We start from the raw sequence: 17,071 nt of genomic DNA, 5'->3' as shown, positions 1-17,071 counted from the left end.
CATAGTATAAATGGGGAGGGACCTATCTCTCTCCAGGGATATGTTACCTTGCTAACCCTAATTAGCCTTCTCTTTGTATGGATTCTGACTTTGACATCGAAGTGTCCTTGCAGGTGGTCCCACCCGCCAACGCGCTGACGCATAGGCCGAACACACCGCTCCAGTAGCCCACATCTAAGTCTGAATCCTCTCATCCTCTTGCTCTGTCACCCATCTTACCAATCCACCAAACACCCAAGCAATCAAACAAAAGAATTATCTCAATTAATTCGGATTCAAAATTAATACACATAATATTTTAGGAACCATTTAACTATTAAATCATAATTTCATTGTATTAATGATTTATCGAACATTAGAATGCAAAATGAAAAAAAAAACTGAATTTTAATTTGTTTATACAACCATCAAATTATATTTATCAATATAATAATACAATCTCATCCAATTTTTATTAAAAAATATACTTTTTTCACGTTCACATCTCACGGATAAAAATTATTTGTATCTAATTATTTATGTTTGATTTTCCATACAATTATTTATATCATTGTAATCCCATGCATAGTCATATATCATAATGTAACTGCATGCAACCATAAACAAAACAATGTATATAATCGAGATGTAAAACAGATTAAGGGAACAAATATCATTAAAGATAAGCTTGAAAATAACAAACTCATGCTCTCCACAGGTCCAATGTGAATCCATGATGAAACATGTAATTAGATGATATACGTTGAAATGCAACAATATCATAATTACCAAAAATCCTTGATTGGAACCCGCTCATATTTTGAGAGCCTCCACCCATCACTATGGTAGGTTGAATAATTGATATCCAATAAGCATCTATTGCTGCTAATTTAATAGGCATAACTAACATATATTAGAAATTAGGCATAATATATTGATAGTCCTCTTAAATAAATCCAAATACATATACTGACATAAATTTGGACAACTCAGGAATTGAATGACAAGAATGTTGTTGTAGAAAAGCCTAGTTGGTGTTAATGATTTCATCCGCCATAACTAAAGGTGTAAAGGAGAAACGAGCTGTGCACTAAGACTTGGTATTTTGTCTGATATAGTAACACAAATATGGTTTTGTAACTTAACTTATCAAGTAATTTATAGACTTGAACAGTTGCACTAGATTCGTAATAATACTATAAAAAAACCTTAATGAGCAAACTTCTTTAGTCTTTCTTTGAATTTTATATTTAAAAGTTGTATTAGTTAACAAGTTAACCAAAATAATTTACCTAAGATAAAGAGTCAAAATGATATGAACATAATTAATATACAGGTCCACACGGTGAGATCTGAATTGAGAGGGTTGAATTTTGTAAACAATATTTAGTATATAGTAGTAATCTATATTAATTAATAATTTCACTACGAGTATATCTTTTATGATAAATACTATTTTGATATTAATATTTTTTTAACAACTAAATATACATTTTTTATTTTATTAATTAAAGAATAATTTCAATACATAATTAGTTGTGTATATCATGTTATCTTTTTTGTAAGACATACATATTTTGTCGATGTAATTTTTTTTTTTTTGGGCAATCTAAATTGGTTAGAGTTGTTTGCTAGTGAAATAATGGTTTTACGTTCTTGAAAAATTTACGTTAAAAATTTATAGTAGAAGATTTATAATGTAATGCTTCTAAAAATTTAAAAACGTTATATGAACCACAGTGCCACGCATATTTTTTTTTTAATTCCTTTTCCCCTTGTAGAGGTAGCTCGGTGAACTACTCTCAGTGAACTACTTGATACTTCTCGGTAGAAATTAAATTGTTTTTGTTTTTTTTTTGTTGGTTTATTCTTGCATATTTTGAAATTTTAAAATAAATTGAAAAATAGGACATACTCGGTAAATTAAAAAAATATATTATTGATGACTAATAATAATAATATTTGCAGTATAGTTAGCATCGTTCTTTTTATTTATGATGTACGCACACTAACACTAACATGAGACACAACACAGAACACACCGAGTCAACACACAAATTTTAAAATCTTATAAAACACGAGGGCACACACACACACAAATATATATATATATATAAAATACTTTTTAGATAAATTATAATGATGTTTTGATATTTTATTGATATTAAAATATAAATTAATTTTTTAATTATTTTAAATTTTTATTTTAATTATATAAATATTTAAAATATTTCTTTTAATAAATAATAATATATATTATTTTTAAATTTATTTTAAAAATACATGTTAAAAATAATATTAAACATAGGTAATACAAAAATATGTAAACTATAAAAACGAGTCAAGGTAGATTGTCCTATACTAGCACTTCCCCTTAATAATTCCATGACAGACGATCCTATTCCGGGAATAGCTTCGGATACTCCTGTTACAATTTTGACTGCCCAATAACCAATTTGGTCCTAAGGTAAGGAATAACCAGTTACACCAAAAGATGCGGTCAATACAGCCAAAACAATGCCCGTAACCCACGTCAATTCACGAGGTTTTTTAAAACCGCCGATAAGATACACACGAAATACGTGCAGGATCATCATTAAAACCATCATACTTGTCGACTATCGATGAACAGATCGAATTAACCAACCAAAATTAGCCTTAGTCATTATATATTGAACCGATAATAGTATTTAGATCGGTGCAAGTATTCAGATCGGTGCAAATATATTTAAAAATATATTTTTATTTTGACAAAATATCGGTGCTTCCTAGCTCTTTATTTATTTGCACAGTAGTGCGTACTCGGAAGCATTAAGGAGACCAGTTGTTTGTCTCATAGCGTGAAGTTCTTATTCTTAGGAAAGTGACGGCTACGGTTCCATCACTATTTATGTTTAATTTCCGAATGTTGACCACGGTGTCGAAAAGTTCAATTTAGGCAGTAGACTATAGATTAGGGAAAATTATGTAGACCGTAATTTATCTAGTTTAAGAAATTACGTGAAGATTATTTGTATCGAAGTTGACACGCTACAAGGAGGATCTGCTACTTCTTTTTCATCATTGAATCAATTGGGCCTTTGACCATTTTTAGTAGGAACTCATCTCAATTCCTGTTTATAGTTCACCTGTTATAAAAAGTAACTCCATATCAGCTTTTGCATCATAAACAGTAAATAAGAACTCAAAATATCTCTTTTTTTCCATTAGGAGGAACTAACTTTAGTCCTTATTGTGGTCTCACTTAATTAATTAATCAAAATACTTGAAATTAATGTAATTAATTTTTTTTAATAATGTAATTTAAATTTATAAATAATTCACTATTAAAAGATATTAATATTAAATAAATTCATATATAATAATAATACACAATATATAATTCGGGGTTACATTAATTTTGTAAACTTGGAAAAAGATGAAGAAGAGTAGTAGAAAGTGTGAGAATACAAGCGTATCTAAGTGATATATATAGAGTAATAAAATATTAATTTATTAATAATAATGGTAACATAGTAAGGACTAGTTTCTAACGGCTAGTTTTGCAACGGCTAATTTAATATAATAATATAAATATAAATAATATTTAATATTATTTTTGATATAAATTATTAATAAATTATTAATTAAATAAGAATATCAATATTTAATATAATTAATTATTATAATTATTATTACATTAATTATTATTTAATTATTTAATATAAATAATTATTATAATTATTACTAAATTAATTATTATCTATTTATTTAATATAATTATTTATTATAATATAATTATTTAATATAATTAATATAATTTTATATAATTATTTATTTAAATAATAACTTGCCACTTGGCAAGTTATTATTGGTTTGCCAAAGTCCCTACTCAGAGGGCCTGACTCTCCTAGAAATATGTATGGGGACTTTCACTTGATTTGCTCCAACGGTTGAAATCTACTGGTGTCAGAAAAAAGCAAAATTGGATCTTTCCATTGGACTTGCTCTTAGAGACCATTTTGTTTCTCTATATATATAGAAAAAATTTCACTTTCTCTTTTTATAAGATTTTAAAATGATATTTTATCTTTTTTATTTTATAAATGTATATATTTTTTTTTAATTTTTAAAAAATCTCTTTTTTAATGTATTTTAAATTTTTTATGTTAATTAATATTAATTTTATCTATTTTTTAAAAAAATAAATTATTTTTAAAAAAATACCGATTAATAAAAAATTTATTTTTTATTATTAAATTTTGCTTACTAAAATATTCTTTAATAAATTATTTTTTTATTGATTAAATTATATTTTTATTAAAATACTTTAAAAATTAATAATTAAATTATTTTTTCTAAAATACCTACTATTTAATAATTTTTTAATTATTAAATTGTGATTACCAAAGTTTTTTTAATAATTATTTTTATATTTTACTATTAATTTTTTGATATCAGTATATATTATTTTAACATTAAATAAAAAAATCTTATCACTATTAATATATAATAATTAATATATATTGATATTGAAAAATAATTTTATTAAAATTTTTTATTTAATGTTAAAATAATATATATAGATATCGAAAAATTAATAGTAAAATATAAAAAAATTGTTCACAAAAATTTTGGCAAAATTATAATTTAATAATTAAAAAATTATTGAAAGGTATTTAAAAAAATAATATAATTATTAAATTAAAAAAATATAATTTAATCAATAAAAAATAATTTATTAAAAGATATTTTGTTAAATAAAATTTATTGATAAAAAATAAAATTTTTGTTAATGGATATTTTTTTAAAAAATAATTTACTTTTTTAAAAGATAAATAAAATTAACATTAGTTAACACAAAAAATTTAAAATAAATTAAAAAAAAAATTTAGAAATAAAAAAAAATTTAAATTTATAAAATAGAAAAGAGTAAAATATCATTTTGACATCTCAACAGAAAGAGAGTGAAATTTTCTCATATATATATATATCAAAACATTTTCGGTCTCTGTCCACGAATCATAATCTTGAAGCGTACAATGACTTTGGTCTCATTGTAGGTTTATCATTTGGAATTGTTTTGAATACACCATAAACCCACAATCATCATTTTCTTAACCAATTCAGTTTCCTCTATTGCCACCTCTCTCTTGCGTTCTCTTCCCTCTCTCTGTGGTTCGTAACTCAGTTTCTGTTCCAGTGTTCCTAGCCCTTTTTTTCTTTCCCCATAGGTTCCGTGTTATAAATTATAAACCTCGTCATTTGTTGGTTTAAGAATTAAGAACATGATGAGACAATGACTTTGGTGTTTCTTTTGAGTTTTTAGTTTAAGTTCTATATCTTATGTTTTATAGTGTGTTATGACTTGATGTTATGCTAATTTGTTGAATTTATTGCTGCATATGCTGAACTAAATGTCTTATGAGTAGAAAATTGTTTAAATTGATTAGATTTTTCTGCATGTTTATTGTGCAGGTAATCTATCATAATTTTATGATGGACTTTTGGCTGAACGTCATGAGCTACCATCCGCAATCAAAATCTATTAACGCATAAACAAGGATTCAGTAATTGAGGAAGTTGTTTCTAGAATGGGAGTTTGTCTGAGCGCCCAAGTTAAAGTTAAGAGAGAGGGAGAGATCTTTCACTGTTCTAATTTAAAGAGCTTTAGTTTATCAGAACTTAAGAAAGCCACAAGAAATTTCCATCCGAACAGTTTGTTAGGCGGTGGTTTTGGTTCTGTTTTTAAGGGTTGGATTGATGAGAATTCTTTGGTGCCTGCCAAACCTGGCACTGGCATTGGTATTGCGGTGAAGAGACTTAAACAAAGTGGCTTACCGGATCACACGGAGTGGTTGGTGAGTTTATGTCCCTTGGACTGCATTTGGTTTTGAGAACATGATAAGATTGACACACAAAAATTAGTAATTTTATATTTTGTGTCTCTGTGTCCATGTTTCAGTGTTCTGTAAACAAACGCAGCCTTGCTTATGTTAGTCTCAAGTTGCATTATCTCATCCATGATCTTCTTCTAAGTTAAACTGAGTCTGTCTGGATGACAAAGGGGAGTTTATTTTTCATTTTCAGGCCGAAGTAGATTATTGTGGACAATTTTCTCATCCTCATCTAGCGAGGTTGATTGGATATTGCCTTGAAGATAAACACCGCCTTCTCGTCTTTGAGTTTATGCCTCGCGGTAGTTTGGACAATCATTTGTTCAGCAGGAGTGAGTTTTTCTGCCCCATCATTGCACATAATCTTAAAAGTTCAACTTAGGACTAGTTTTAACATTTGGATATACTATTGTAACAGGACACTCACACTTTCAACCTCTATCATGGAGTCTCCGTTTAAAGGTTGCTCTTGATGTAGCCAAAGGGCTTGCATTCCTTCACAGTGCAGAAACAAATTTGATGTGTGTTCATTTTAACACTACCAGTGTCTTACTTGACTCGGTATGTGCTTGCAGTATATGACAGATTCATGACACAGTTTGTTTTGGTAATTTGTTAAAAGCAGGGGTAATTATTTGGACATCATAACTGAATATACTTCTTGATTTGGTTACAGAATTACAATGCAAAACTTTCGGCCTTTGGGTTGCTAAAGCATCGACAGATAAGCAACATAGGTCATTGCATGCAGTTGGAGTTCAGCTCTGGTGGATATATAGCTCCCGAAATTTTATTAACTGGTACGGTTGGTTTCAAGTTGCTGAACAATTTTTGCTCCCAATTTATATTAACAGAAAATCTTAGAGACCAGCAGTTTTCAATAATTTTGGTTATCATTTGGCCAACACAACAATGAAATTGTTTTTAACAAATAAATTTTACTAATGTGGGTAAATTCTAATAAATGTGGGTGCAAGCTATGTTTAAACTTTAATATAGGTGTAAATTATGTGTTTTATGTGTATAAATGTGGGTGCAAACTATTAAAAGCCAAATATTGATCTAAAATAATAATATTTTTAGTCATGTAATATTACTGTGATATTAATTCATGATTAATATCTTTTTGGTTAGTTGGCTAAACACAATGTTAGTGCAGGCTTTTATACTGCTAAGGGTACTGTCTACAATTTCGGAGTAGTCCTACTTGAAATGTTTACCGGCGAGAGGTTGATGGATAGGAATCGACCAACTGGGCAACAGAATCTGCTGGAGTGGGTTAGACCATACCTGGCTAACAAACGCAAGGTCTTAAAAGTTTTGGACACGCATCTCGAAGGGCAGTATTCAGTTGAGGAAGCCTATGAACTAGCCACACTCACCTTGCGATGCATATCAACATCACCCCGTTTCAGGCCAAAGATAGATGAAGTTGTTACATTACTGGAGCAGCTGCAGGCTCCTAATAATGCTGATTCAGGCAACCAAATTCCTTCTTCTAGCGAGTCTCGGCCCTCTGCCTCAATTCTATATACTTGAAACTTAACACAGCCTAATAATATAAAGGAGATACTACAATGAAAACTTTAAATTTTTTTTTTTTTACTTTTGGATGTTGGATTGTATGGTTAAATTTTAATATGATATAAAAATGTGTTTTTGTTTAAAGCGTGACTAAATAAATAAATCATACTTTTAAACAAAGCATCTTCATGAGTTCATTTGAGTAGTTGCCATAAAATAATGCTTCCACGCAGGGTAAAAACCATGATGCATGAACTCAGGCACTTCTGTAACTAATAAATTTTGCACATATGATATAATTCAGCTAGTGTTGCAAGTATGCTGAGTTAGTTCAGTGTTTGTAACAATTCAAAATGGCTAGGAGTGTAAGTACCTCTATCACGATGAGCATATTTTGGGGTGGTGTAGTTTTCTAGTCTAATTATGTAACACCTGATTTCAAACACAAGAAATACACATGGCATTATTTAATTAAAAGAAAAAGAAAGTCTTACATAAAAATATAAAACACACTAGAACGATCCTGTTGACAAAATTATTATCAGAGAATAGACTTCACGACTCTAAATTCCGTATTTTTTAAAATTTAAATATAAATAAGTTATGATTTATTTTATTAAGTTTAATTTTTTTATTTTATTTTTAAAATTTATCTATTAAAAATAATTAAATTGATTGTATGATAACTAAAATTTAAATTAATTAAAATTTTTATATAATTTTTATTATAATGAAATCTTTTAAAAAAAATATAATAATAATAATAATAATAATAATAATAATAATTATATTAATATTTTATTTTTATTTACTTGAATTAAAATAAAAATTTGTTTAATAATATTATTATCAAGTTCAAAATTTACCGATATGAATAAATATCAATATTCTTCGATAAACTTAACTTTGCTAATGTTTCATCAAATATCTTCTATTCTTATAATCATTATGTTACTAATATCATTTATATTAGTAACTTATATATATTCATTCCTATATATATTATTATTTATATTTTAATATATCAAATTTTCATAATTATTCGTCTAAGATATTTATAATTTAACTCACTCACTCATCAGCCCTAATGCTTCGCACCCAACTCCCACCCTTGCCGCCCAATCATCATTAACACCATTAATTATTATCAAATTGTATGTCTGAATTCATTTTGAAGAAAAAAGAAGGGGAAGCTGAGAGAGAGGAGAGAATCGTGATCCTTCCAAGAACTTTCAACCTCGATTTTGAGTTTCGTAATTCTAATAAAAACTCTAATCCGATTAAAGTGTTTGTATTGTTTTTCTTTTCACGTTGACGTCATTTTTGTTCAGGAGATATCGATAGTAGAGTTTTTTCCCAAGTTTGCATTATTCGACCAAAGTGAAAAAAATGTTGAGTAGCCGATTTTTTACGTTTATTTTCAATTGTTCGGTCAGAGACCTTTCCTAGAATTTTGGTTGTTGTAATTTTTGTATGGAGGTAGAGTTTAATAAATTAATTAAGAATTAATTGTGTTTTTGAAGTTTAATTGATAATTGATTGTTTGGTGGTTGAAATTGAGTGTTTATGTGTTGATTTAATAATGTTTTTTTGATGAAATTAAGCTTGGAAGTCACTGCTGTTGTTGAACCGTGAGTTTCTAAGACTTGAATTTAAGCTTAATTTATGTATTTTGATGTGTTTATGATGGTTGAAATATTTTTTTTTGGTTTGAGAAATATTGCATAAAATCGGTTATCAAAAAAGTTGAAAAATTAATTAAAATTAAGTAAAAATTAATGAATTTTTTATGAGTTTGCTTTGGTTTCTTGAAGAAGACTAAACCCTCATGTTTTTAATTATTTCATGACTAAATTATAATTAAAAAAATTTTGGGATTGAAAGTTAATTAAAAAAAATTGAGAGTTAAAATGAAATTTCTAAAAGTTCAGTGATTAAAGTAGAAGAAAAGTTTTAGGGGTCAAAATAAATTTTTAAGAGTTTTGAGGAATTAAATATTATTAAATAAATTTTTAACTCTGAAATATTATAATATACTATTATTATCATTTAAATAATTATCTTAATAATAAAAGAATGAGGTTAAAATAATTAATGAAAATAGAGCATTGATAAATAAAAGCATAACTGAGGATAAATTACTGATGACCGAAAAAAAATATTGTACAAGTTAGAAATTGAGAATTTTATGACTAGACACTGAATGATTTACTGAAAATTGAAAAATGATTTAAAAAAACTGTATGTGAGAACTGATTGTTTGATTAGGCCATGGCCAAACACAGGAACAGAGACACTTGTAAATTGTGTGCTACTTTTTTATTAGTCCTAAAGATTCTGTAAGTCGAAGTTCACTTATAGAGAGGCGTTATTCTTATAAGTCAAAGTTCACTAATTATAGAAGTGTTATTTCTGTAGACCAAAATTCATTTACAGAGGATTGCGATATTGTGTTTAGTTCTGGAACAGCCATATCCAGCTAAAAATAATAGGTTATGTCGGGAGTGGGTAGAAACTGATACATGAGCTCATGATCTACACTAGAACTAAACATGCATCATACTTATTTGCACATATTTCTCTGTGAAATATATTCTGTGTATATGTGTGGGTGTTTTGTATGTACTTTATGATTGTTTGACTTTTGCGTTCTTTATTTATTAAGTTAAATATATTATGTTACTTGTTGTTGTTGGCTAATAATAGTAAAATGAACTTAACTTCTAACTCCAACTCTACTATGGATTTTCCAGTTCTTAAACTCCCTCCTCCCTCCCCCTCCTCCCTCTTTCTAGCCTTTTCAAATACAGGTAGAAAGGCTTATTGCGAAGTTGTAGAAACATGAAAGAATTTATTTACGAGTTGAATTGTTATTAGAATTTATTTCTTCTCCCTCACTTTATTAGTTGAAGTTTTATTCAGAGGGGTAAGTTTGTATTATTATTCATTGATTAACTATAATGTATCACTTGTAATTATGTAATTATTTTTTATTGGAAGTCTATGTTAAATGATTTTTAATGAATAGAAACAAAAAATTTACTAGTTTTTACCTAAAACCGGGAATGTGTTAACATATAAAAGCTCAATATTAAATAAATAATAAAAGAAATAGGTTTGTAACATCTTAATTTTAGTACGATCATGATGTACTGAAAGTTGGACCATTAAATAAATAATATTTAAAATTAGTTAATATTTTAATTGGCTATGTTATTATGTGTACACTAAAATCAGTCATCAAAATCAGCCATCAGTATAAGATATATGTTGAAATATAAAGGTTTAATTACTCCGTTGGTCCCTATAGTTTGGCCGAATTTTTAATTAGGTCCCTATAATTTTTTTCCTTTCAATTGAGTCCCTATACCAATTTTTTTTGTTTTAATTGGGTCCTTACATGACAAAAAATGTTTGGAGTAACGGAATATTCCGTTCCAAAATTGGATATACCCAGTTACAAACGTTTTTTGTAATCCTAAGTGAATTTACTTATTTTATATTGTCAAAATTGCCCCTATCTTAACAAAGGACTAACCTTTGATCTTCAGTAATGGAAAAATAACCCTTGCTCTTCATCCCTTTTCACTGAGGCAAAAGAAACCCTTCCTCTTCACCACATTTCTGTTTCTGATTATTCGATAACGCGTATGCATTCCACCATTGTGTGATCGAGGTTTGTTATTGTCTATCGTGGCCTCCTTTGTCGAAGGAGCTATTGTCGTCGTTGTTGCAAAGGTACGAGTTATACTTGTTTTCATTCTTCATTCTTTCAAAAGTAGCCAAACGTTATGGCGTTAAAGTCATTAGCATTGTTTGGTGATGTTTGATTAGGAGATGACTAATCATCATTTTTCATTTTTTTTTGTGTAGCAATGGAAGAATCAGAGTTCACAATAGGGCTCCATCACGGAGGAAGATTTATTGACATAGGACATGGACTAGAATATTTAGGTGGGTTGGTTGTGGAAGACTTGCATTATGAACTAGATGAATGGTCTCTGCAAGAGAGAGTGAGTTTGCTGAAGGGTCTAGGCTACAAGGGTTATGTGAAGCTATGGTGGAATAAACCTGAAATGGACTTGAAGTTAGGTCTCAAAGAGTTAAGGTCAGATAGGGATGCTGTTAGAATGGCTAGGGCTTTAGTTAATGATTCTGTGAAGCATGGTATAGTGTATGCTGTGATGGTTACAGAGAAGGTAATGGGGTTGAAATCACATCAATGGATTCAGATTATGTCCCAAATGAAGGCGAAGATAGTGGACTGATAGAAATAGAAGTTGATGCTGAGTCAAAACCCTCTACTGAGGAGGATAGGTTTGATGACAGTGCTGATGATGGTGAACATGAGGATTACTTTGGGTTCGATGTAGAGGATGGTGTTGATGGTGGACAATCAAATGTGTTTGGTGGGTTCAATGGCCCACTAAATCAAGAAGGGACAATAGATAAGGGTACTGAGGATAATGAAACTGCTGGAGAGATGGATGAACAAATTGGAGACATTTCGGATGGCTATGCAACTGAAGACATAGATAGTTAGGAGGGAGATTCTGATGACATGATTAAGAAAATAAGGTTTCCTAAGTATGATGAGGCAGAAATGTGTAGAGAGTATGAGTTTAAGGTTGGGTTGGAGTTCAAAACACTGTCCCAGTTTAAAGATGCAATTAAAGAGCATGTCTTATTGAATGGGAAAGATGTTAGGTACAAGAAGAATGAGAAGTTGAGGTGCAGAGTAGTGTGTAAGGGACAAAAAGGAAAGTGCAAGTGGATTTGCTTTGCAAGTAAGGTAGGAGGATCTGATTGTTTTAGGATAAAAACCTTAAAGGGCAAGTGGTGGACGAAATTGTGATTCATATGTTATTGCATTTTGTAAAATTCATTGCTTTTTCTTTCCCTGGCAATGGCGCCAAAAACATGATGCCAATACCATGGTTTACAACTATGTGTGGTCACAACTCCGTTCAACTTAACCAGCAAGTGTACTGGGTCATCCAAGTAATACCTTACTTTAGTAAGGGTCGATCCCACAGAGATTGTTGGTATGAAGCAAGCTATGGTTACCTTGTAAATCTCAGTTAGGCAGATTAAATGGTTTATGATAAGTTCGAAAATAAATAATAAACAGAAAATAAAATAGTTAATAGTTAATAGTTACTCATATAATTCCATGGTGAGAATTTCAGATAGGCATATGTAGATGCTGTGCTCCTCTCGAATCTCTACTTTCTTATTACATTCATCCAATCCTTCTTACTCCTTTCCATGGCAAGCTGTATGTAGGGCATCACCGTTGTCAATGGCTACATCCCATCCTCTCAGTGAAAATGGTCCTATGCTCTGTCACAGCACGGCTAATCATCTGTCAGTTCTCAATCAGGCTGGAATAGAATCCCTTGATTCTTTTGTGTATGTCACTAACGCCCAGCCTTCAGGAGTTTGAAGCTTGTCACAGTCATTCAATACCGGAATCCTACTCGGAATACCACAGACAAGGTTAGACTTTCCAGATTCCCGGAATCCTACTCGGAATACCACAGACAAGGTTAGACTTTCCGGATTCCCATGAATGCCGCCATCTATCTAGCTTATACCACGAAGATTCTGTTGGGGAATCTAAGAGATATGCGCCCGGCCTAAGGTAGAACGGAAGTGGTTGTCAGTCACGTGCGTTCATAGGTGAGAATGATGATGAGTGTCACAGATCATCACATTCATCAAGTTGTTGTGCAACATATATCTTGGAATAAGAATAAAAGAGAATTGAATGGAAAATAATAGTAATTGTATTGAAACTTGAGGTACAGCAGAGCTCCACACCCTTAATCTATGGTGTGTAGAAACTCCACTGTTGAAAATACATAAGTGAGAGGTCCAGGCATGGCCGAATGGCCAGCCCCCATGATCTGAGAACTAATCGTCCCAAGATGATCCTAAGATCTATAGTGATCAAAAGATGTCCAATACAATAGTAAATTATCCTATTTATACTAGACTAGCTACTAGGGTTTACATGAGTAAGTAATTGATGCATAAATCCACTTCCGGGGCCCACTTGGTGTGTGTTTGGGCTGAGCTTGATCTATCCACGAGCTAAGGCTTTTATTGGAGTTGAATGCCAAGTTATAGCGTGTTTCTGGCATTCAACTCCGGGTTGTGACGTGTTTCTGGCGTTTGACTCCAGACAGCAGCATGTACTTGGCGTTGAGCACCACTTACGTCGTCAATTCCCGAATAAAGTATTAACTATTATATATTGCTGGAAAGCTCTGGATGTCTACTTTCCAATGTCATTGAGAGCGCGCCATTTGAAGTTCTGTAGCTCTAGAAAATCCATTTTGCGTGCAGGAAGGTCAGATTCCAACAGCATCAGCAGTCCTTTTGTCAACCTTTTTCAGAGTTTTGCTCAAGTCCCTCAATTTCAACCAGAAATTACCTGAAATTACAGAAAAACACACAAACTCATAGTAAAGTCCAGAAATGTGAATTTAACATAAAAACTAATGAAAACATTCCTAAAAGTAGCTTGAACTTACTAAAAACTACCTAAAAACAATGCCAAAAAGCGTATAAATTATCCGCTCATCACAACACCAAACTTAAATTGTTGCTTGTCCCCAAGCAACTGAAAATCAAATAGGATAAAAAGAAGAGAATATACTATAAATTCCAAAATATCAATGAATATTAATTCTAATTAGATGAGCGGGACTTGTAGCTTTTTGCTTCTGAACAGTTTTGGCATCTCACTTTTTCCTTTGAAGTTTAGAATGATTGGCATCTCTAGGAACTTAGAATTTCGGATAGTGTTATTGATTCTCCTAGTTAAGTATGTTGATTCTTGAACACAGCTACTTTTATGAGTCTTGGCGCCCTAAGCACTTTGTTTTCCAGTATTACCACCGGATACATAAATGCCACAGACACATGACTGGGTGAACCTTTTCAGATTGTGACTCAGCTTTGCTAGAGTCCCCAGTTAGAGGTGTCCAGAGCTCTTAAGCACACTCTTTTGCTTTGGATCACGACTTTAACCACTCAGTCTCAAGCTTTTCACTTGGACCTGCATGACACAAGCACATGGTTAGGGACAGCTTGATTTAGCCGCTTAGGCCTGGATTTTATTTCCTTGGGCCCTCCTATCAATTGATGCTCAAAGCTTTGGATCCTTTTTACCCTTGCCTTTTGGTTTTAAGGGCTATTGGCTTTTTCTGCTTTCTTTTTCTTTTTCTTTCTATTTTTTTTCGCCATTTTTTCGCAAGCTTTTTACTTTTCACTGCTTTTTCTTGCTTCAAGAATCAATTTTCATGATTTTTCAGATTGTCAATAACATTTCTCTTTGTTCATCATTCTTTCAAGAGCCAACAATTTTAACATTCATAAACAACAAGATAAAAAATATGCACTGTTCAAGCATTCATTCAGAAAACAAAAAGTATTGTCACCACATCAATATAATTGAACTAAATTCAAGGATAAATTCAAAATTCATGCACTTCTTGTTCTTTTGATTAAAACATTTTTGATTTAAGAGAGGTGAAGGATTCATGGAATTATTCATAACTTTAAGACATAGTTACTAAACACTAATGATCATGAAGTAGAAACACAAAATATAGATAAACATGAAGCATAAAAATCAAAAAATAGAGAAATAAGAACAAGGAATGAGTCCACCTTAGTGAGGGCGGTGCCTTCTTGAAGAACCAATGGTGCTCTTTGAGCTCCTTTATGTCTCTTTCTTGCTTCTGTTGGATGATCCCTAATAATTTTGGTGCTCCTATCCTTAGTTGCTCCCAATAATTGTGTGGAGGACAATTTATCCCCTGAGGTATCTTAGGGATCTCTTGATTTGCAGTCAAATGTTCTACCACTGAGTTATAAACCCTTTAGATGAGTCTTTCCATCTCCCATGACTCAGAGGTGGAAGTTGTTGTCTTCCTTTTTCTCTCTCTTTAGAGGATTCTCTGGCCTTAGATGCCATTGATGGTAATGGAAAAACAAAAATCTTATGCTTTTACCACACCAAACTTAAAATATTGCTCGCCCTCGAGCAAGAGAAGAAAGAAGAGAAGAAGAAGAAGAAGAAAATATGGATGAGAGTGAGGGATGGTGTTTCGGCCAAGGTGTAGAAGAGGGGGTTTGTGTTGTGTGAAAATGAAGTAGAATGGAAGGGTATATATAGGGAAAGGGGAGAGGGTAGGGTCGACCATGTAGGGTGGGTTTGGGTGGGAAAGTGTTTTTGAATTTTGAAGGTAGGTGGGGTTTATGGGGAAGAATGGATGGATGTGAGTGGTGAAGGGGGTAATTGGGAAGAGAGATTGAAGTTGTTGGGAAGTGTGACATGGGGAAGAGTGTTATAGGATTAGGAGGTAAGGTGGGAATATGTTAGGTGGGGATCTTGTGGGGTCCACAGATCCTGAGGTGTCAAGGAATTACATCCCTGCACCAACTAGGCATGCAAAATGCCTTTGCATACCATTCTGGCGTTTAAACGCCGAGGTGATGCACGTTCTGAGCGTTCAACGCCCATGTGTAGCATGTTTCTGGCGTTGAACGCCAGTTCCATGCTTGTTACTGGCGTTCAGCGCCAGCTTTCCTCAAGGCACATTCCTGGCGTTCAAACGCCAGAATGTTGCTTGTTTCTGGCGTTCAGCGCCAGATTCATGCTCTGTTCTGGCGTTGAACGCCAGCCAGATGCTCCTTACTGGCGTTGAACGCCAGTATGTCCTCCCTCCAGGGTGCGATTTTTCTTCTGCTATTTTTGATTCTGTTTTTAATTTTTATATTTTTTTCGTGACTCCACATGATCATGCACCTAATAAAACACAAAATAAAAATAAAATAAAAATTAGATAAATAAAAATTGGGTTACCTCCCAACAAGCGCTTCTTTAATGTCAATAGCTTGACAGTGGGCTCCCATGGAGCCACAAAGGTGATCAGGTCAATGTTGTATAGTCCCAACACCAAACTTAGAGTTTGGATATGGGGTCTTAACACCAAACTTAGTATTTGGTTGTGGCCTCCCAACACCAAACTTAGAGTTTGACTGTGGGGGCTCTTCTTGACTCTGAACTGAAAGAAGCTCTTTGTGCTCACTCTCTTTTGTCACAGAGGGATGGCCATGTGCCTTAAACACCAGGTAGTCCCCATTCAATTGAAGGACTAATTCACCTCTGCTGACATCTATCACAGCTCCTGCTGTAGCTAGGAAAGGTCTTCCAAGGATGATGCATTCATCCTCTTCCTTCCCAGTGTCTAATATTATGAAATCAGCAGGGATGTAAAGGCCTTCAACCTTTACTAACACGTCCTCTACTACTCCATAAGCTTGTCTTAATGACTTGTCTGCCAATTGTAATGAGAACAAGGCAGGTTGTATCTCTATGATCCCCAGCTTCTCCATTACAAAGAGTGGCATAAGATTTATCCCTGACCCCAGATCACATAGAGCTTTTTCAAAGGTCATGGTGCCTATGGTACAAGGTATTAAGAACTTGCCAGGATCTTGTCTCTTTTGAGGTAAAATTTTCTGAATCCAGGTGTCTAGTTCACCAATGAGAAAAGGAGGTTCACTTTCCCAAGTCTCATTACCAAACAACTTGGCATTCAGCTTCATGATAGCTCCTAAATATTGAGCAACTTGCTCTCCCGTCACATCTTCATCCTCTTCAGAGGAAGAATAGT

General features: G+C 32.0%; 1 protein-coding gene across 1 annotated transcript; it reads left to right on the top strand.

The window, feature by feature from the left end:
* The first annotated feature begins 4,971 nt into the window (after positions 1 to 4,971).
* Positions 4,972 to 7,523, top strand: LOC112746940 (probable serine/threonine-protein kinase PBL9). Its single transcript, XM_025795050.3, has 6 exons — positions 4,972 to 5,136; positions 5,437 to 5,819; positions 6,049 to 6,187; positions 6,274 to 6,416; positions 6,532 to 6,655; positions 7,015 to 7,523. Exons 2-6 carry the CDS (start codon positions 5,553 to 5,555, stop codon positions 7,392 to 7,394), a joined length of 1,053 nt encoding a protein of 350 aa, XP_025650835.1. The 5' UTR covers positions 4,972 to 5,136; positions 5,437 to 5,552; the 3' UTR covers positions 7,395 to 7,523.
* The last annotated feature ends 9,548 nt before the right edge of the window (positions 7,524 to 17,071 follow it).

Source organism: Arachis hypogaea, chromosome 2 (assembly GCF_003086295.3).
Source record: "Arachis hypogaea cultivar Tifrunner chromosome 2, arahy.Tifrunner.gnm2.J5K5, whole genome shotgun sequence".
Lineage (NCBI taxonomy): Eukaryota > Viridiplantae > Streptophyta > Magnoliopsida > Fabales > Fabaceae > Arachis > Arachis hypogaea.
The sequence above is the reverse complement of the archived record's forward strand: the minus strand, read 5'-3'. Positions and strand labels throughout refer to the sequence as shown.